The sequence below is a fragment of the Gekko japonicus genome, unplaced genomic scaffold, assembly GCF_001447785.1.
Source record: "Gekko japonicus isolate JY-2015 unplaced genomic scaffold, Gekko_japonicus_V1.1 scaffold159, whole genome shotgun sequence".
Classification (NCBI taxonomy): Eukaryota; Metazoa; Chordata; class Lepidosauria; order Squamata; family Gekkonidae; genus Gekko; species Gekko japonicus.
The window spans coordinates 1,588,949-1,611,839 of NW_015169177.1; the positions used below are offsets into that span (position 1 = coordinate 1,588,949).

Below are 22,891 nucleotides of genomic sequence, written 5' to 3' on the forward strand. Positions count from 1 at the left end.
TTGCCCTCCCTCTCCATGATTTCCCAAATTATTACTATTTGCAGTGGTATAAGTCTGAGGCCTGATTTACAAATGCAACAGCAGAATGTGATGATCAGCTTCTAAGGTGATAAGAAGAGGAATGCCACTTCAGACTGTCGATGGGCACCATCTTCTCTCAATATAGTGGCCTCCTCCAAATAAAAAATTATCACCTCATGGGAAAGGATCCTTTGTGTTCCATGCTGGCCAGGGATGCTCGGCCAGCCCCTTCTTTGGCTCACAAGCTGTTTGTTTCCTTTACTGAAGCCGAACATTTGACATCCTCTTCAGATGTGTCCAAATAGACCAGGCCTGTGCAGTTTTGTAAATGAAGGCAGGGGTCTGTGCGTGACGACACCCTGGTTTGCCACACCTGCTTCCCCTCCCACGGTGGCTGCTGCTGCCTTTTAAAAAATGTTCCACGCAGACTTACTAGCTAAGCAGCTCAGTGTTCTTTATAGCTGCTAACTCAAGGTTTGTTAATGGTTGATGAGATTTGTAGACCTTTTTTTTTGCCTTACCTTGTGGAAATTGTAGGTTTTGTCCCCCACCTATCCACGGATGCATAAAATTGTGTTATAGAAATTAAAAAAAAAAAAAAAAAGCCCTATGTCACAGGTCTTGCTTTACTGCAATATTCCTGGCACGTAATGCCTGTCCTGAGGAGGCAGGAGCCTCCCAAGTTCACCTTGAATTTAATTCACCGGGAAAAAACCAGGGAATCCAAATGGATGCTGAGCTACGTTCTGTGAGGATGCAAAGTGAGCCTTTCACTGCTGAACCTCGTACATGTGTGCAGGGTTTGGGAAATCTTGTAAATGCCAACAGAAAGCAAAGCTAGCATAAGGATTAGCAAGGCGAGGGGTCTGGAGACCAAGTCCTATGAGGAAAGGTTGAAGGAGCTGAATATGTTTAGCCTGGAGAGGAGATGACTGAGAGGTGATATGATAACCATCTTCCAGTATTTGAAGGGCTGTCATGTAGAGGATGGTGTGGAGTTGTATTCTGTTGCCCCAAAAGGTCAGACCAGAACCAACGGGTTGAAATTAAATCAGAAGAGTTTTCAGCTAAACATGAGGAAGAACTTTGTGACAGTTAGAGTGGTTCCTCAATGGAAGAGGCTTCCTTAGCAGGTGGTGGGCTCTCCTTCTTTGGAGGTATTCAGAGGCTAGATGGCCATCTGACAGCAATGCAGATTCTGTGAGCTTAGGCAGACCAAGAGAGGGAGGGCAGGAAGGGTGCCTCAGTGCTTAGTTCTCATGGCCCTTTCTTATACACCCAGGGAAATGCTGATTGCCACTTTGGGGTCAAGAAGCAATTTTTCTCCAGGCCAATCTGGCCAGGGATCCTGGAGGTTTTTTGTCATCTTTTGGGCATGGAACAGCAGTCACTGCGGGTGTGGAGGGGGAGGTATTTGTGAATTTCCTGCCGTGCAGGGGGTTGGACTAGATGACCCTGGAGATCCCTTCCAACTCTATAATTCTAAGTGGTAACAAAATTTGCCCTCCTTGGGAATACTAGCCTTCTTTCAGTAGGCAGTCCAAAGGGAGAGGCATCAATGGCCATGAGACTGCTGGAGGGGGTGGTTTAGAAAAATGAAAAGCTGGCCAGTGTGTGTGTGATTCAGTTTCTTCAGAGTTTCTGCTGCAATACTCAGAGCATGCAGAGAGAGGTCCTTAGTTCAGAAGAGGAAAAGGTAACAATTAGGCAGATTGATGGGCAACTATACAGGGAGGTGCTTGAGAACTCTCTTCTCTATTAACATTTTGCTGATGTTACCCCTTTTCCCTGTGTCAAGCATTAAGCGCAGGGTGTGCCTTTTTATTAATGAAAATATCAAACAATAAACCACAGAAGGGCTTTTGCAGTAGATAAGGGATGACATCATAGTTCCCTAGGACACCTCTCTCAAAGGGCAAGCCGTAGATAAAATATTGCAAGGTGCTTAAGATCTCTAGCAGAGGTTCCTCTGCAGGTTAATTGTTCTTCTTGGCTACATCTTATGCTAACTCCTAATGATGCAGGGAAATGAAAGAGGAGCATTTAAATTAACACTGTTCACCCAGCGCTTGTGATATGCAGGCCAGATTGAATGGCTGTGCTTGGGGAAGGTTTTTGGTTTTTCACTTGAGGGGAATGAGCAGTAACGCGCTCTTTGACGAGTCACAAAATGCGGCCCTGGTTGGATTCTGCGGTCAATTCCGTGAGGCACTAATTCATGACACAATGAGCCAGCATAAAAGGAAGCATCGAGTATATAGTTTTACTGTGACCAGATTTCGATGCCAGGTCAGAAAAGCACTGGTGCTCTTCCAGGGCTTGGCATGCTCCCATCCCATGGCCAGCTGTGACACTGGGACCAGGAAGGGAAGAGTATGCTTTGCTTGGGGTGATGAAATTGCTTGAAACTTTCCTTTGTCTCTTCTAGTCCTTGCAAAATGATGAGGTCGCCTCAGTTTACAGACTCTTCCTCCCAGACGGTGGATTCATGGGGTGGTTCAGGCCTCTAGCCACAGTGGGGCATCTCAGGGCCGGGCCCCCCAACTTACCATCCAGGCCTCCTGACTTCCCATCCAACTGGTTTATTTTATTTTATTTTTCATGCATGCCAAGGCCACGCTGTTGCCCTGCCCTGCCTGCTGGAACCCTCACCTCTCTCTCTCCCTCTCTCTCTTTCTCTCTCCTTGCTTTTTAAAACTTTTACTTTCTCGACAGTCCTGACACAGCCTGGGTATGTGGGGGGTGCCCCCTAAATTACTTAAATGCCCCCCCAAGCCAAAAATCCTGTCTATGGCCCTGGGATGGTTAAGTGTGGTGCGGTGTGTGGTGTCATGGTTAAGACCGGCAGACTGTAATCTGGAGAACTGGGTTTGCTGCCCCATTCCTCTTCCACATGAAGCCTGCTGGGTGACCTTGGGCCAGTCACGGTTCTCTCAGAACTCTCAGCCCCACTGACCTCGCAAGGCACCTGTTGAAGGGAGAGGAAAGGAAGGCAGCTGTATGCCACTGTGAGACTCCTTAAGGCAGAGAAAAGTGGGATATAAAAACCAACTCTTCTTCTTCTTCTTAATGGCAAAGATATAAACCTTTAGGAGCAATCTCCCCCAAGAGTGATACAGTGCTTGTACTTTTAAGGTAATCGTTAACCCAGACTTGTAAGGCAGGCCTGTGTAGCTGTTACTCTTTGATTACAAATGGGAGCTGAGTGTGAGAGAGACAGTGTGGTATAGTGGTTCAAGTGTCAGTCTAGGATCTTGAAGGCCCAGGTTCAAATCCCCATTCTGCCACAGAAACTCGCTGAGTGACCTTGGGCCAGTCACAGTCTCTCAGCCTAACTCTACCTCACAGAGTTGTTGTGAGGATAAAGTGAAGGAGAAGAGAATGATGTCAGTTGCTTTGGGTCCTCACTGGGGAGAAGGGTGGGGAATAAATGAAGTGAATAAATCAATAAGAGCCTTGGGTGCAAAACTGCAGCAGCTTGGTCTCCACTGGCAGTTTAAGAACTGGGTCTGATGACTGGCACTTGGATTGCCAAAAAAAGAAGGAAGCTGATTTTTAGTCCGACTCTATGGGTTGCTGCTGTGTAGGGCCTGGCTAGGATTGCCGACCCCCAGGTCCAGGTGAGGGGTTCCCCCACTTTTTGGGGCTGCAACCTGCCCCTGGCCACCTGGCCAGTGGAGGAAGCTCCGCCCCCAATAGCGACCACCCCTCCTGCCGGATTTAAAGGGCTTCAGCTGATTGGCAGGGACCTTGTGGCCCACCGACCAGATGGAGGGCCCTTTAAATCTAGCAGGAGGGAGGGAGAGGGGCAGTTACAGGCCACACGCTCGGCTCTTTTTGCAAGCAGGGTGGGGGCCATGGTGCATGGGGCTGATTTCAACTGAAAACCCTTTAAATCTGGCAGGAGGGGAGGGAAAGGAGAGGCTGGCTGGCTGGTTGCGATTGGGGGAGGGGCTTGGGGACATCCCCACCCCCCCTGGAATGCCCCCCAAACCCCCCTGCCAGAGCAGTGAGGGGACCTGGCAACCCTAGGCCTGGCTGTCATGTCCTAGAACAACAGTGTCTATATGCATATGAAGAGTGCTTAAGAATAATCCCAGCCAGCACATGTGCATGGAAGGAAGGGGCTTCTGTACAAGCTTGGGCCCAGTGGCAAACATTGCCTGGAAAGGGGGAGAGAGCTGAAAGCTGAACATGTCAGTAAGAAGAAGCCTTCCATTGCTCCTGCTGCAGTCAGGCCTCTCTCTTCCCATTTCTCCAAGCTGGCTTCTAACAAATCTGGCTGGTTCCTAAGATTTGCAAAACTATTTTACATCCACAATGGCTTCCTGAAGGCCAGCGAGTACTGAGTCGACAGCCATGCTGTGATTTGGAGCCTGCTTTGATTGTGAACAAAATGTAACCGAACACAATGGCTGCTTACACTATTTTACTCTCTGTGCAGGAACAACCTACTGTGTAATGTGTCAAAGTTCAGGTGGATGACTATTATTCCACCTTCCAGGTTATGATGAAAATAATTTAGATGCAATTCTGAAATCTTCTGCACTGATTATGGGTGGCAGTATTTCACCAAGTCACTGGGCAGCTATGAAGTGTGGAATGCACTAGTAATGGTCGTTGGTATAAAATATCCTAAACCCTGTTCAGGCACAAGGGCTATAAAAGTAAACATGTCACTTAAAACCATATCATGTCAGCACAGATTTGTCCATAAAATACATCTCTGTATCTTGAGAACCTTTTATTTAAATTGATGGTTATGTGTTGCCTTCAAGTTTTCCAAATAAAAGTGGCTTCCGGTCGAGCTAAGATGGAGGACTGACACACTTTCACTTTTGTGCGAAGTGGGCGACGGCTACTTCTGACAGTTTGGGCAGTTTCTAGCCCAACGCATCGCTCCCCAGTGAGGGGGGGGACAAGCAGGCAGCAGCGCCTAAGAGGGAGTGTTAGGTTGGCGTGATTCCGCTTCGGAAGAAGCGGAAACAGGCTTTGATCTCCTCCCGCGAAGAAGGCAAGTGCCGAGCAACTCTCCAGCAGCCGTTCGAGCTGGTGTACCGGTTTAAATTCTCCATCAGCCGACCTCTTGAAGATGGGCAACAACAGTGAGTGAAAAGAAGCAATGCGAAAACCCGTTTTGATCGTGTAGATAACAATAAACGTGCCGCTTACCTGAACTGCGTTAAAAAACAAATTGAACCAAGCGGTTGAGTGGATAAAGAATTAATATTCCCAGAAATCTGATTCCGGCAAAGAATTGTTGATTGAAGGCTATAAAATAGCAAAAAAGCATTTTGTTTAACATTCCTGCGGTGAGGACGGAGCTGTGCGCGCAGCAGAAAAAACCGAAACTGACGAACAGTATCGCGGGAAGATGTAGGTTGGTGTAACCAGCAAAGTACTCCGAGTAGGTCGAGCAGTGAGAAGATATCCTAGAAGGGTTATAATCAACAGGAAGAAACTCGGACTCTTCAAACGGCAGGACCGGATGTGAGTGTATGCGAACAGACGGGACCTGCAGAACGGCAAACTGACCTACTCTATCCCCAATTACCATAGAGAAGTTGCGCCCGACATTTTGAGGAGGACTTTAACTTAAATTGATTTTTAAACACCTTTTAGAAGACTTTTGAAAGCGCAAATAGACGTATTTGGACAATCGAAAGCTTATCTTCTAGAAGAAACAACTTGTTGTGTAAGTTTGCGCACCGCAGAGAAATCGCCAAAACGGAGACCAGAAGGGCACCGAAACGAACCAATTCTGACCCTGACGTTCAACCAGTTGTGAGACCAAGGACAGGCTCAACATCAACCCCTAAAATGTCAAAAGAGAGGGAGAAGGATAAGAAAGAATTGTATGCAGCCATGGAATTGATGGAGAAAAGAATGATGGAGGCGATTCAGGCCATGGGTGAGCAGATTGAGAAAAGGTTGGGGGTGCAAGAAAAACATATGGAGCAGCAACTGGAAGAGCAAATGGCAAAGCAAACTCAGATACACTTGAAACAAATTGAAGAAGCCCAGGAGAAAAATGTAGCAGCATTAAAAGAATTGGTTACAACAGAAATTACTTCAATCAAGCAAGAATTAGATGGAGTCAGAAAAGAAATACAGGCTAGTGCAACCAAAACTACAGAGACAGAGGAAAAAATGCAACAATTGGAAGAGAAACAGGATTCTTTGACTCAGCAATTTAGGAGATCTGAAACAATGATGGAGTTCAGAAGAATGCAAACTCATTTGAGATTTAGAGGTATCAAAGAAAAAGAGAATGAAAACATAAGAGAGGAAATGATAAAAGCGATCACTTTGTACTTGGAAGAGGAAGAGGGAACAATGGAAGCAGATTTTGATTTGATATACAGAGTGAACTCCAGAATTGCGGAAAAGAAAAATTTACCAAGGGATGTAATTGTACAATTTGTAACAAGAGCAACAACAGAAGACATCTTTAAGAAACAATTTACCGTCCCGTTCGAAATTGAAGGGAACAAGATCATGGTGATGAGAGAGCTCCCACGAGCAGTATTGCAAGATAGAAAAAGGTATAAACCTCTGGCTGACAAACTGAAGACCTTGAATATCAGATACAGATGGGAGATTCCACAAGGCTTATCCTTTACTTACAAAAGTGGGAGGGTCCAGATCAGATCGGTGACGGACTTATATAAATTTAAGGCAGACAATTTAGATGCCTTTGGAGAAATTTAACTTAAAATTTACAATGGATTACAAATTGTTGTCATGGAATGTGAATGGACTAAATTCACCAAATAAGAGAAAAAGAATCAATCATTGGATACAAAAACAAAACTGTAATGTGATATGCTTGCAAGAAACTCATATTAGAAATTCCGATACTAAATATTTAAAAAATGTCAAATTTGGATTAGAATTTTATTCTTCGGCCTCAAACAAGAAAAAAGGAGTTGTGACATATGTGAAAAAGGATTTACAACCTAAAGAAATTTTTAAAGACTTGGATGGAAGATATGTGGGTGTGGAAGTTTTGATCCAACAGAAAAAGACATTGGTGATCAATCTATACGCACCCAATGGAGCAAAAGAAAAATTCTTTAAGGACTTAACTGAACATCTACAAGGACAAACCTATGAACAAGTCATTTTGGTCGGAGATTTTAACGGAACTGTGGACCGTTTGGATAGAAGATCACAAAAAGGCAACGAAATTAGTGGAAAATTGCCAAAGAACTTTTTTGAAATAGTCAAGCAGGAAAAACTAGAGGATGTATGGAGGAAATGGAACCCGACGCAGAAGGATTTTACTTTTTATTCCAATAGACATTGCTCTTTTTCCAGAATTGATATGATTTGGATGTCAGAAGAATTGTCAATGAAAACACATAAAATTGAAATTTTGCCAAGATGTAATTCCGACCACAACCCTGTTTTGTGGACTTCTATAGAAAGGAACAAATCCTTTCTTTGGAGAATTAATGAAGATTTGTTGGATAAAAAAGATGTAACTGAAATGTTAAAGGAAGAAACAAAGCAATTTTTCCAACAAAATCTGAATAAAGAGACCCCAATTCAGGTGGTGTGGGATGCGTATAAAGCAGTGATGAGAGGGATTCTCATCTCTCAAAATGCGAAGCAAAAGAAGGAAAAATTTCAAAAACAAACAGTAGTGTTGGAAAAAATATCACAAAAAGAAAAAGAATTAAAGAAGAAACCAGGGAAAAAGAAGATTATTCGAGAATTACAGTTGTTGAAAGAACAACTGAATGAAACTTTAAACCAGGAGCTCTATTGGAATTTAAAGAGGCTACAGCAAAAATCTTTTGAAGGGGCAAATAAACCGGGGAAATTTTTAGCGTGGCAACTTAAGGCTAGAAAAGAAAGAAGAATGATAACCAAAATAATAGAAGAAGGAAAAGAATTCGTTGACCCTACTGGCATAAAGAGAAGTTTCTTCAAGTATTATGCTAAATTATTCCAAGCAAATAGAACAGATCTTGAGAAGATTAAAAAATATTTGGACAAGGTTCCGTTACTTAAAATAAGCAACGAATTTCAGGAATTACTGAATGGCCAAATTCAAAAAGAAGAAGTGAGGAAGGCAATTGAAGAAGCGAAGTTGGGGAAGGCGCCAGGACCGGACGGATTTACCGCAAAGTTTTATAAAAAAATGAAAGAAGAAATTGTTCCGGTCATGGAAGCTTTATCCAACGATATACGTGAGAGTAAGAAGGTGCCAGACTCTTGGAAAGAAGCAATTATTTCATTAATACCAAAGGAAGGACAAGAACCAACGAATGTGAAAAACTATAGGCCAATTTCTCTTTTGAATAATGATTACAAGATTTTTGCAAAAATTATTGCAGAGAGGGTGAAAAACTATTTACAAACAGTGATTTCAGAAGACCAAGCTGGTTTTTTACCAAAGAGACAGATCAGAGACAATGTAAGAATAGTAATGGACGCAATTGAATATTATGAGAAACACCCTGAACAAGAAGTAGCTTTTTTATTTATCGATGCCGAAAAGGCATTTGACAATCTTAACTGGAAGTTTATGCTGCAAATGATGGAAAAAATAGAAGTGGGACAACACTTCAGAAATTGCATTGAAGCTATCTATTCTGAACAAAGAGCTAAACTGAATGTAAACAAAGAACTGACAGATAGCTTCAAGGTACAGAAAGGCACCAGACAGGGTTGTCCCCTATCACCGTTATTATTTATCTGGGTGTTGGAGATACTTCTACAAAAAATACAGCAAGATCAAGAGATAACGGGATTGACACACAAAGGACTTAAATACAAATATCGAGCATTTGCTGACGATGTAATGTTCATTGTGCAAAACCCGACAGACAAATTACCGTTACTATTCCAAAAAATAAAGGACTTTGGAGAATTGGCCGGATTTTATGTCAATAAGAACAAGACGAAGCTTATTTGCAAAAACATGACGAAACAAAAACAAATGGAACTGCAAGACCTGGTACAATGTGAAGTAGTAAAAAAGACTAAATATCTTGGTATTGAGTTAACTGCAAGAAATATAGACTTATATAAGAACAATTATGAAAAACTATGGACTAAGTTAACTCAAGACTTTAAGAAATGGGACAAAATGAATTTGTCACTGATGGGAAGAATATCAGTCATAAAAATGAATGTCCTACCACGTTTGATGTTCCTGTTCCAAACAATACCAATACTTAGTAAGACAGATTTGCTACTTAAGTGGCAACAAGAACTATCAAAGTTTGTTTGGGCAGGCAAGAAACCGCGAATCAAGATGAAAATTCTTTGTGATGCCAAAGATAGAGGTGGGTTACAATTACCAAATCTTAGACTATATTATGAAGCGGTCTGTCTAACCTGGATGGAACAATGGGTGAAATTAGAAAATGATAAGTTACTGGGGTTAGAAGGCCATGATTGTAGATTTGGTTGGCATGCATATTTATGGTATGACAAAACAAAAATGGATAGCTTTTTTAAGCTTCATGTGGTAAGAAAAGCACTATTTGTGGTATGGATGAGGTATAAAAAATACTTTTGTGATGTAAGACCATTGTGGATTGTACCAGTGGAAGTGTTAACATCTTACTCAAGACATAGAGATAAAGATTGGTTGCCATATAAAGATCTAATTAAAAAAGTGGGAACAGAATGGGTAATGAAAAAGCAGAATGAAATTGAATATGATTATGAATGGCTGAAATATATGCAGATTTTTGACCTTTTTAGATCAGACAAAAGAAACTATGGTTTTAGAGAGGAAAAAAATGAGATTGAAATGATTTGGGAGAGTGAAGGGGGAAAAAATATCTCTAAAATGTATAAAGTGTTACTAAAATGGTATACTGAAGATGAGACTGTAAAAGGGCAAATGATAAAATGGGCGATAAATATGAATACGGAAGTGGCTATTGAAACCTGGGAATATTTGTGGAAAAATTCTATTAAGATATCGCCTTGTACCAATGTTAGAGAGAATTGTTATAAAATGATGTATAGGTGGTACATGACTCCGAAAAAAATTGCAAATATGAACCAGAATATGTCAAATAAGTGTTGGAAATGTAAAAGCCATGAAGGCTCATTTTACCACATGTGGTGGACTTGTGAGAAAGCAGTTGACTTTTGGACAAAAGTCCATTGCGGGAAGCCATTGGAGGGAAGGGAGGAATTGGGAATGGGGTAGACAATTGATAGAAAGAAATGTTTCAATGGTATATGTTGTATTCCTGAGAAAAATAAAAATTTGTTTACCAAAAAAAAAAGTTTTCCAAATAAAAGTGTTGAAGATCCCAATGTTTGGACAGGTCTAACAGTCCTTAGAGTCATCAGTGGTGTAGCGTGACTTGAACTCTACCCTCCCATGTGCACCTGTGCGGAGCAGATCATTTTCAGCCCAGGGGGAAGACCGGTTCAGGACTCACTTGGCTAGCCACACGCAAGTTGTGCCATGAAGTAGTTCTGGTGCCGTTCTGGATTTCACCTTTCTTAATATTCAGAACAAATGCTCCCTGTTCTTCCACAAAGAGACAAACTGCTTGCTCTCTTGTTTAATTTTCTCTCATTTGATCAAACTCATCTGTGGTGAGGAGCGTTTTAAAGGAATAATGCCCCAGCCAAAGAAAAACACATCTTTTCCTCATAACAATGCACATTTTGTTAAAATTGCTTAAAAGTTTCCAGATGCCTAATCTGTTGGTAATTTGTTCACCCTTACTTGGACATGAATGTAATTTCATTAGTAGTGAAGGAATGACTCCAGTTTGCAGTCACAGAGCTGCACGTTTTTAAGAGGCTGTAAGGCTGGTGAAGTGCTATTGATGATTAAAGGATTGCACCATTGTAAAAGAGTCTCCAGGACATCTTTATTTTTAGACCTCTAACACATAGGATGAATACTGAAAACACAGGACTCAAAATAATGGCCAACAATCCAGTTCCAAACTCCACAGGAGATCTAGGATTAATAGGGTTGCCAAGTGCCCACCTTGTGCCCACGGGGGGATATGGGGGGCATTGTGGGGGGGGACATCAGTGATGCAATGATGTCACTTCCAGATGTGACATCAGTGACATTGGGGCGACACTCTACTTTTGAGGCAAAACTTTATGGTAAAAATGGCTACAAACCATAGAGTTTTGCCCAAAAAGTAGAGTGCTGCCCCCAATGTTGCAACATGATGACGTCATTTCCAGAAGTGACATCACTGTGTTGCTGACATTGTGCAGGGACACCTGTTTGGGGATGAGGTTTTTCCCCGCTGGCCAGCTGACCAGCAGTGGGCAGGAGCCCACAAAAGCAAGTGATTCCCTTGCCCCCACCTGGGGACTGGCAAGCCTGAGGATTAGGCTTGGGAGTAGCATTGTTAGAATAAATTCTCATAATTCCTTTTTACCCAGTATTCCTCCCTGAAACACAACAGTCTATTTCATCCCCTCTTCTTTAGAATTTGGAATCTGTTTTGAATCAATTTTGCTTTGATCAAAAGAGAAATTCGAAGCGACAAAGGACTGGAAGGGAGATTCGGCAAAATCTGAGAATTTCACTCTGCAGATATTCAAAGGCAGGCAATACCTTCTCAAATCTTCCCACCCTTCTGCTAGTATCCTGTGGTATGCAATATCAACCCCCCCCCAAAAAAAAAGTACAATGACTGAAGCTACAAAAAGCTGCATAGAAGTATAATGCAAAACCACAAAGTCAAATCAAAGACAAATGCTTTTTTGAAAGAGAAAAAGAGAATATGAGTAATCAATGGTGGTGGAAAGTCGTGTCAAGTCACAGCCGATTGATGGTGGCCCTGTAGGGTTTTCAAGGCAAAAGATGAGCAGAGGTGGTTTGCCATTACTTGCATAGGAACCCTGGACTTCCTTTGTGGTCTCCCTGCCAACCCTGCTTACCATCCAAGATCTGATGAGATTAGGCTAGCCATTTCTACCTGGATGAAGGTGGTGTTGGGAGATAATAGCTCAGTCCCAAGATACAGGTGCTTTGTGGTTCCAGAGGGTTCTGTTTTATCCATCATAATGGTTAACATTTGCATGAAAACTCTGGGAGAGAACTTCCAGGGGTTTTGAGTAAGGTGTCCTCAATAGGTGGATACATTCAGCTAGACTTTCTTTAAAAAAAAAATCAAGCAAGATGATAGATATTCTGAACTGTTCTCTGGAGGCTGTAATCAGCTGAATAAACTGTTGCTCAGAATGGATAAGATTGAAGTTTTGTTGGTCAAGAATACAGTCAATCAGGGGTTAATTAATGCTTTTGTTGTAAATGGAAGTCCAATCCCCCTTATAGGAGCTAATTTGCAGCCGGGGGTGGTGGTGCTTTTAGGTCTGCGCCTTGAGATGGACACCAGATCTCTTTTATGGGGGTTGTTATATGTTTAAAAATCTTCATCCGTGTCCCAATTCTGCCATTGTTATCCATGCTCTGATTCCATCCATTTAGATTACTGTGGTATACTATACCTGGAGCTGCCTTTGAAGACAGTCCAGAAGCTCCAGATAGTCCAAAATGCAGCAGCCAGATGGGTGACTGGTGTCAATTATAGAAAAGAAATCTTGCCAGTTTTAAATCATGTGCATTGACTGGTTGTTTCCAGGACCAATTTAGTGTGACAGTTATTTAAAAGCCCTAAGTGACTTTAATAATGGGCTATAAAGCTATAAAGGACTGTCTGCTCCCATACAAGCAAGTCTGTCAGCTGAGTTCTTATTTGGGAATATTTCTCTCTCTGTTTCCACTGAGGTGGGACAGTTGTACAGCTGTAGCATTTTGGGAAGGTTCTCCCTGTATTCACCCAACTGGCAGCTTTAGTTTTTCCAAGCCCTCTGTTAATTGATAGTTTCTGTTTTGTGTGTTTCATTTTTAGCTTGTTTTTACAGTAATTTTTATTAGATCTGCTGATTTTTAAAGAAATGTTAAATTCTGTTCTGTGGTTTTTACTGTTTATCCATTGCCATTTATAACACTGTTTTGAGCACATTATATGATTTTTACAACTTGGTGGCTTGTTGTTGTTGTTGTTTTGTTTTTTTATTGTTTTAACTGTGTGTTGGATTTTACATTTCTTACAAGCTGACAATTTTGGATGAGAATGTCAAGATATAAATGCTTAGAATAAATAAATATGATGTTGCATCTATCGCGTGGTTGACAGTCGCATGAACACAGGGGGAAAGCTGCCTTATCCTGAATCAGACCATATACTGATGGTGGGGGCAGGAGGGGAGCATCTGTTAACAGATGGGTTGCCAACCTCCAGGTGGGGCCTGAAGTTCTCCCAGAATTGCAATGGATCTTCGGATCACAAGGATCAGTTGCCCTAAAGGAAATGGCAGCCATAGAGGGGGTGGACTGTATGGCCTTATATCCCTTATATCCCTGCTGAGCTCCACTCCACTCCACTCCACTCCCCTTATATCCCTGCTGAGCTCCACTCCCCAAATGCTGCCCTCCCCAAACAGTACCCTCTAGTTTTCAGGAATTTCCCAAGATGAAGTTCTCAGGCTTCTGCAAGGATGTGGAGCAAGCAGTCCTTATTCCTGATTTTTCCCCCCAGATGATTCCATGATGCACTGCAGTACAGCAGATTCTTGCCCACAAAAGTCACACCACAGTTTATCAGCCTTTAACATGCCATAAACGTCTTTGTTGTTTTCTTGTACATAAAGTCTTTTGTAAGATAACGGATAGACAATTGACATGGGTTGGATCCAGAGCACCATCAGAGAAGGTCTGCTAATGGGAGTAGAACTCTCCTGCCTTCTTCCTATCACTGCCCCCCAGTGAGCTCTTTAAATTGCTGTCCCTGAGGGTAATGGAGGGTCTGCAAAACCCCCGGTCTGGGTGGGAGTTTCCCCCTATTTGGGGGGGGGGTCCAATCTGTCGGGAACCAGCTGGCCAGTGCGGAAAGTCCCACCCCCTTGATGATGTCACATGGAAGTGATGTCATCACTATCGGCATTGCACAGCAACTCTCTGGCATTTTGGCCAAATCCTGTGTGGTAAACAAAGCTAGAGCATTGCCATGCAATGTCCCTGGCATGATGACATCACTTCTACATGATGTCATCATGCTAACGATGCCCTGCCCTTCCCACTCCCGGAAGGCATCCTCCCACCCCCTGCCCGCTGGGTAAGTGCACCTGGCAACTCTACAGTACACTGGCACTCTGTTATTAGAGGTTGTCTTTGGTTCTTCTGTTTGGCACCATGGCTTTCTCCTGTAATACTGCTGAGAATCATATCTGTAATCTGTACCGACAACAGAGCTGTTAAGTGTTGCTAAGATACTGCAGCATAACATCATAATTTGAACAGTACAAATTGCAAAGTAAATTTGCCAACTGGCCTATATCCATTAGGCCAAAGTTGCGCATATTAAAGCAAATAATGTTGGTTGAATGGGTGACTTTTGAGATAATTTTCAGGTAAAATATTATCTGCCTTGGAGACACTAAAAAGCTTGCACAGGTGGAAGCAATTTAACAGGTTTTCTGACTTCAGTGGGGAAAGCTGTATGCAAGTAGTTCAGCATTTGTGGTACCAGTTGACAGTTTATTGAAAAGGATGTAGGCACAAGCTCAGCAAACTTAAAGCAGTTTATTAACAAGAGTAACTTTAACAGCTGTCAGATTAAAGCACTGCAATGAATTTGGAATAATTAAAATTAAATTAATTTTTTAAATAAACTGACTCTGTCTCTAGGACATCTGTTTATTGTACTGTTTATTGGCTTAATTAAAATACCCCTTTTCAATTAAATAGTATAAGTAGGCGATGCTTTGTTGATTTTGTTTTTAGGCGCACATAAATATGCAGTAATAGATATTCATTTCTCAATGATATTCTCAATTCAATTTACTTTCATGGGTTTTTCAGTGGGTTTCAGGGAAGGGTTCCCCCACTAGTCTGTCAAGTGGTGATGGGGAACGGGGGGCCCAGCCTGGGAGACTTGCCCCCCCATCCCAGATTCAATCCCAGCATTTCCAGCTAAAAAGTATCAGGTGACAAATGATTGGAAAGACCGTCACTTGAGAAAAGAAAAAGCAGTTATTTAAGTTCAAACTGTAGCTAGATTTCTGAAAACTAAATTTTAAACCATTTATCAGTTCTGCAGCCGGGGGGGGGGGGGGGGGGAGAGAATATACAATACTTTAAAAATGTCCCATGCTCCAAGTTGGGAAATATCTGGAGATTTTGGGGGTGGAGCCAAAGGAGGCCGGTGTTTGGTAAGGGGAGGGACATTAATGGTGGATAATGCCATAGAGTCCACCTTCCAAATTGGCCGTTTTCTCCAGGTGACCTGATCTGTTGCTAGAGATCAATTGTAATACCAGATCACCAGCTACCACCTGGAGATTGGCAGCCCTAAATTAACCCACATTTCCCAACAACAGCATTTTCAGGTGAGTTAGGCTGAGAATTAATCATTTATTCAAGATTACCTTCATGAGAAGGGGCGGTGGCAAGTAGAACAGGATCTGAACCCCTCTCTCCTAGACCAAATCCAAAGTTCTAACGACTACACTGTATTGGTTTAGGGAGTGCTGCTTTCTAATGCTTTCCTATTTTCATTGTTGTTTTCCAACAGGATGAAAAAGACAAGCTGACCTGGAAAGATCGTACCCCTGGATACCTAGTGAACTTTGCATCAATCTTATTTATGGTAATTTTGTTTGCATGTAATTGTATTCTTTCATGTGGTTCTGCATTGTGTTTGCTTTGAGTTGCATGGCTTTACAAACCCAAAAGCACACATTACTGTTGCTACTTTCTGTCCACTTAGCTTACCCTTAGAAATGAACAAGTGATGGGCTCCAAAACAGAAGAGTAATGGCCTTTCTGGCAATAGCACCACAAGCCAGAGGGCTTGGCAGTGGATTTGCCTGTGGGCTAATGAAACTGAAGAAAACTAGGTTAAGTAATCTGAAGTAGGTGAACAGTGGCTGTACTTTAAAACTCCATATCCCAGCGAGAAAAAGGGGGTCTCTGAAAAGAAGCACGGGCTATTAATAATGGAGGTGCAGTCTTTTGAGGCTTCTGTCGTTCAAGATTTCCTGAGGGTCTGCCTATATTATATAGCATCTCACCATTTTGGTGCTGCTGAAAACAGAATTCCTGACAAATGCTATATCCACAGGGCCAGTTTAAAGTGTTTTGTTGCACACCAAAAGATACACCCATCCCTTTCTGGGCCTGCCTCACTGCCAGACATTTCAAGACATGTCCCTGTGGCAGTGCTTAGCAGGGACCTGGCTGGGCAGTAGTGTGGGACCAGGAGGGGATTCCTGTCACTTCCCATGTTATGATGAGTGGGAGTGAACTGATCTCGTGCATTAATGCCTTCCTTGTTTTGCTACCCCAAGGAGTCACTTCAGTGGCTTTGTTAAGGAATCTGCCCTGCATGTCTGCCATCTTCCCCTGTGATGCACAGCTACAGCTCTTTGCAGCTGCTCTGTGGCTGCAGGGAACACCCTTTTTTTTTTTTTAATGTAGTTTGGTTCATAGTATGCTGAATTGTCCCAAACAAATTCTGTGTATGATTTCAATGATTCTAAATTTCAAGATGGGATCCGTCCATGGGTAATCTTTGGTATGTTATGATTGATGATACGGAATTAATTTGTAAAATGGTTTTGGGTTTAAGAACGTGTTAATATCTATTTAATGAATAAATATTGTATGTTAAAAAAAATAAATCCAGAGTGGCAAATTAACCCCGAAAATCCATACTAACATGGGAGTCAAAAAGGGTTGCATTCTAGCTCCCTTTTTATTTGATCTTTTTCTCAGTTACCTTGCCCCTCATTTGTCAGGAGTTGATTATCATAGCTCCAAACTTGGCTCTATACGTGTACCCCTACTTCTATATGCTGATGATACAGTATTACTGTCCCATTCCAAAGTTGGCTTTAGACAGTACCACCGACTGTGTCCAGTCCAAATTCCTGCACAAAGTTTTGGGTTTGCCAAAGTGTGTCCCATATGCAGTTCTTTGCTTAGAAACAGGTCTGAATCTAGTTGAAACCAGAGTCTGGCTTATGACATTTAAATATTGGCTATGTCTACATTAGAATTGTGACCCAGGGAGTTTCATATACCAAATGCTTTCAGAGTCTAACATGTCAAACTGGCTAACGTATACTGAGGGGGAAATTAAGGCCATGGGTAGATTCCTGGACTCACTGACTATGCTCCCATTAGTGGGTGCATTTCAGCTGATCAAACAGAGAATGTTGGATATTGAGCGTCAGAAGTTATATAGTCTTGCCAACAAAACCTGCTCTCCTCTGAGCTTTGAGATACCTCTCATTGTAGGTAAGATGGCTCCATATTTATCCTCCCTACAAGTGCCACAACTACACAGAACTTTCTCTTTAGCCAGATGCAAGGCCATGCCATCGGCCATTCAATATGGCAGATTCAATAGGACAGCATATGCGGCTAGACATTGCCCTTGTAAATCTAGATGTAAATCTAGATGATCTTGTATGTTTTTTTGCACTGTCACTTTTATGCAAATACACTCTAAATACCCTATATTGGCCAACATGATGGGTTTTTCAGATTCACTCAAAGTTTATAAACTTCTTAATGATTCCTCTGTTGAAGTAACTGAGAAAGTGGCTAAGTTCCTTCAATCTGCCATGCTGCTGCGCCAAGAAAAAGTACAGTTGTAACCTATGATTTTATTCAATGTATCTGTAATACAGTGTCCTTCTACTTGTATATTCTTATAATGACTTTGATCTACTCATATATGCCAATAAAGGCTGACTTGACTTGACTTGAACATAGCTAAGCAATAATACCTACAACCAATGTTCCCTCTAAGCTGTGGAGTCTTGTGAGCAAAAATTCTATTTTGTGAGCTAGTGGCATTAAAGCTGTGAGCGAGCAATATGGCTGCTGCATCAATTAGTTTGCTCCGGAGCCATCCTTCCTGAGCTAAGACAAAAATGTGTGAGCCGGAGGCTAAAAAACTGTGAGCTAGCTCACACTAACTCAGCTTAGAGGGAACACTGCCTACAACCTTAAATCAGTGACAGTAATATGTACACTCATGTTAAAGGCTTTTAAACAATATAGCTGAAGCGTTGGAATGATGGAGTAGGATTATCCAGAGTTGGAAGTGATGTTTTGATTGTCATTTTCAAAAGAGTGTTATGCCAGAAAATCGATTATGGAAACATGCCATTAAAAACAGTTCAGCATCTCAAGACTGGCATTCATCTCTATGCTGCATGTACTTACATATAGACAGACAGACAGACAGATAGATCTACGGATGGGCACAAACTGCATTTTTGTGGTTCAGTTCATGGTTCATGTGCAAACCACTAACGATAGGTTGGTTTGCAAACCGAACTAGGTTGCATCAGTTTGTGATCCTCTGCTTTCTGTTTCCTCCACTTTTTGCAGGGAGCAGAAAACAGGGGTCTAAATGACTCCAGGCCATTTAACCTTTTGCTTTCTGCTCCCCGCTGAAAACTGCAGCAAGCAGAAAGCTCTGAGCCATCTAAATATCTGCTTTCTGCTCTTCACTGCTTTTTGTGGGGAGAAAAAAAGCAGGGGTTTAAATGGTTTGGAGCCATTTAAACTCCTGCTTTCTGCTCTTCACTGCTTTTTGTGGGGAGAAAAAAAGCAGGGGTTTAAATGGTTTGGAGCCATTTAAACTCCTGCTTTCTGCTCTTCACAAACCATCACGAACTACGTTAAAATTCATGGAAGTTCATGGCAGCTCTTCAGTTCATGAACATTGCTTCACAAACCACGAACTGGCTAAAATTAATCATGAGCTTTAGTTCATGAGCTGGTTCTTGCCCATCCCTACATAGATCTATATCTTAATGATCGCTATCTGGGATGCTATAGTTTTGCAGTTCATGCTGTCCCATGATTTGCCCCTTTCAGCAGCAATGACCTTGGGTTGAAATTCTTATTAAGGGAAAAATAAGACCAAAAAGTATCTCTCCCTATTCTTCCCAGCAGACAAATTTCCAAATGAGATTTCATTTTTTGCTTTGCTTTAAAGCAAAAAGCAAAAAGAAAATAAATTGAAAAAGCAATCCCACCATGTAGCCTTCTTGCTGTGGGAACCCAGCCTTTGAGTGGCATGATTGACATGGCTGATATATGTGAGTTAACATCAAATCCTCAGCTGCAATTCAATACTCTGTGACTTTGGGGATAATTCTATAGAAAGGAGCCCTCTCTGTTCACACTCTGAATGTTCGCACATGGTCCGAAACAGCAATGTGGTTTGTTCCCATCGCTTGCAAATATTTGCAAAGTCTCAAAGATTTCACATAGTCAAATGACAGCCCTTGCAATGTATAGCCTAGAACAGAATCTGTGGGAAAATCTGTTGACATAGTCATTCTTTCTACACACAAATCTCAACCATACGCAACACATTATATGAGAAGTGCTTGAGTCTGTTTCCTAGTTGAATCCCCCAAACAAGAAGAATGTGGGGACTTGTGGGGAATGTGGGGAAATTCTGCTGGCTTTCACACAATTCTTTTACCTTCCCCAAAATTGCTTACATATTTTGTTTGAGAAGGAACTCCAGATTTACCTCAAAATATATAAGGAATTTTGAGAGAAGGTAATATGCATATATTAAAATCTTAGTTTTCCTTCTTCTGCCCTTATGGTAAGTCAGGGTAGGCATAATTTCCTCCCCAGGCTTTTCTAATACACCACAAAAAGGAATAGTACCTCTAAGCATTGATATAGCATTTCCTTAAAAAAAAAATTTTTTTAAGCATTGATATAGCATTTCCAAGCCTTTAAAGAGCTTCATGTGCAATATCTCAGTATTACAGCTCGTAAAGGAGGCTAAGATTATTACCCCATATTGAAGATGGGGTTGACAGTGAGCAACTACTTGCCTGCCACCACCTAGTAAGTCTGCAACTGAGATTAGATTTAAACATGGGTGGACTGAGAGGCCAAAACAGCCCTAGAAAGGGCTCTGCCCCCTCCCACCTCACCTGACCCAGGTGTATCACCTAGCTTTTTTGCAGCATAGACTGGGTGGGTGCAATGCTGGGCTGCTGTTCTCACCCCTCCTAGCCAGTAGGGCCCAGGTGGTGGTGGTGTGGCTCAGGAGAGGCACTCCCTAGGCTATTGGCCCACTGGGACTTTTCCCGGTGGCCATAAGGGACAGTCTTCCCCTCGATTGTTAAAGCCTTGTTTCAAAATATTCATGGGTTGTTACACAAGCCCCGACAAACTGTTTATTTTATTTACATAATTTATAGTCCACCTTTCTGACTGAGACTCAAGGCAGATTGCATAGAGTAAATCAGAGTAATCAGGATGGGACATATAATAAGCAGTTTAAGGGCTGCAGAAATCTGAAACCAAACAGAATTGTGCAACCATCTTGCAGTGGAATATCAAACAGACATTTTCTTGTGAATGCAATCCATGTCTTGTGTTTGCATAACATTTCCTTTCAGAACAGAACATAAAAAATGCTGAATTTTGGAGCTTTTGGCTGTACCCAGTCTTGGAAAGGTTCTTCTGGCTCTTAAAGCAGAGAGTAGCAATAAATGGTCAGTTCTGACAGTGGAGGGATGTGAGCAGCAGGATTCCTGAGGGATTTGTATTGGGAATGGTGCATTTCATGGGGTTGCCAATGCAGGGGTTCCCTGCTTTTGGGGGCTGTAATCTGCCACCAGCGAAGTGGCCAGTGGGGGAAGCCCCACCCCCCCAAAAGGGACATCACTGGGCAACATTCCAGACACAATGACATCACCTGGAAGTGATGTCATCACATCAGGGATGTGGGGGGTGATGCTCTGGTTTTTGGGCAAGCTCTATGGTTTTGAAGACAAAAAACCCATAGAGTTTTGCCCAAAAAACTAGAGTGTCACCCCTGATGTCCCCAACATGATGACATCACTTCTGGGTGATGTTATTGTAGTACACACAGAAAATGTGTGCACCAGAAGATCCCAGAGTGAAGCCTGGATCCCCTGCCGGCACCCTAGCTTTTCAACTTGTTCATGAATGACCTAGAGTTAGGGTTGATAATGAAGTGGCCAAGTCTGTGGATGACACTAAATGTTTTATGGTGGTTAAGACAAAAACAGATTGTCCAAAAGGATCTCTCCAGGCTGAGGGTATGGACATTAAAACAGCAAATGAGATTCAATGTGGGCAAGTGTAAAGTAATGCATATTGGGGTGAATAATCCTCAGCACGCAGTATAAAATTGTGGAACTTGCCATAGAATGTGGTAAAGGCAGCCAACTTGGAAAGTGTTAAAGGGGAGTGGACAAATTGGAGCCTGGTCGTGGTGGATATCTACTCGCTCCAGTACTAGAGGTGGAATGCCTCTTTATATCAATGGCTGGGGAGCTGTTGCAGTCATCCTGCTTGTGAGCTTCCCGGGGCAGCTGGTTGGCCACCATGAACAAAATGCTGGACTTGGGGGTCCTTTGGTCTGATCCAGCATGGGTCTTATGTTCTTATATCCCATGAATTATTAAGCTGTGGCTAAGGAACATTTAAGACAAATTGTTCTGATGAATTTCTGTATGTTTACAAGCATGGATGGATTCAAGAGGGAATTAGATGAACATATGGAGGAGAGGTCCATCAGTGGTTATTAGGCACAAGGTATAGATAGGAACTCTCAGTCTGGGGCAAGTGATGCACTGTATTCTTGGTGCTTGGCGGGGGGCAACAGTGGGAGGGCTTCTAGTCTCTTGGCCCCACTGGTGGACCTCCTGATGGCACCTGGTATTTTTGGCCACTGTGTGACAGAGTGTTGGACTGGATGGGCCATTGGCCTGATCCAACATTGGCTTTTCTTATGTTCTTATGTTTCTTTTTAGATTTCGCTGACATTTTCACTAGTCTTTGGTGTGATTGTATACCGGATAACCACAGCGGCAGCTCTGTCGATGAGTACCAATGAGTCCACCAGGTCAAACGTCCGTGTGACAGTGACAGCTACTGCAGTCATCATTAATCTTGTTGTGATACTTATCCTAGATGAGATTTATGGAGTGGTTGCCAAATGGCTCACAGAAATGGGTAATGCTAGTAGCATATATGCAACTTTCTTTCTCTTAGAAGACTACATTGTTTATTCCTCCTTTTAAATCACAGAGCAGGGACACTGGGAGTTCCTGAGAAGTTTATCAGAAACTGGGATTCCTCCTCAGTGAGAAAATCAGTACATTTCTTTTGAAACATAAGTTTGCCTTCCACCACATGACCAGCTTCCCTCTGCATTTGAGAAAAGTAAAATAGAAATTTTGCAAAATTAGCACAATCCCCTTTGCATCACAGAATTTGGCTTTCTGGGTTCCGAATTTCTTCCAAGTATAGAATGTGCTGGGATTTATACATCATTCGGATTTTACTACACCAATGAACCATCTCTCCTTCTGGTTTCTTTTTGTTCGCAGAGATACCCAAAACTGAGAAATCTTTTGAGGAGAGGTTAATTATGAAGGCTTTCCTGCAAGAAATTTGTGAACTCCTATGCACCAATTTTTTATGTGGCCTTTTTTAAAGGAAGGTAAGTTGAATGTGCTTCTTTGGCACAAAGTTAATAATGTATCTGTGTTGCAAACGTCTAACAGCAGAGGTGTAGCAGATGTTCTCCTGACTGATCTCTCACTTCCCACCAGGAGCTTGGGAAGGCTGGAAGCAGACAGAGGGTGTCATGTTGCTTCTGGCCGTCTCCAAATCCCAGCAGGAAGTGAAACAGGAGAACTGCCCCCCCCCAGTTCTTGCATGTCTTAAAGGTTGGAAGGAGGGGGTTGGTTTCTCATGCTCAGCACAAATTGGGAGATCCTTCCTCCTCCTCCTCCTCCTCCTCCACCTCCTCCTCTTTGAGGT

The 22,891-nt window shown here is 42.3% G+C and overlaps 1 protein-coding gene across 1 annotated transcript in view; it reads left to right on the forward strand.

Annotated features, from left to right (window-relative positions):
* LOC107114506 (anoctamin-2-like) overlaps positions 1–22,891 on the forward strand; it is a 278,223-nt gene that overhangs the window by 214,462 nt on the left and 40,870 nt on the right. Inside the window, 4 exon segments of the mRNA XM_015416015.1 lie at positions 15,615–15,689; positions 21,877–22,078; positions 22,456–22,511; positions 22,513–22,568. Coding sequence (XP_015271501.1) covers positions 15,615–15,689; positions 21,877–22,078; positions 22,456–22,511; positions 22,513–22,568 — 389 coding nt within the window.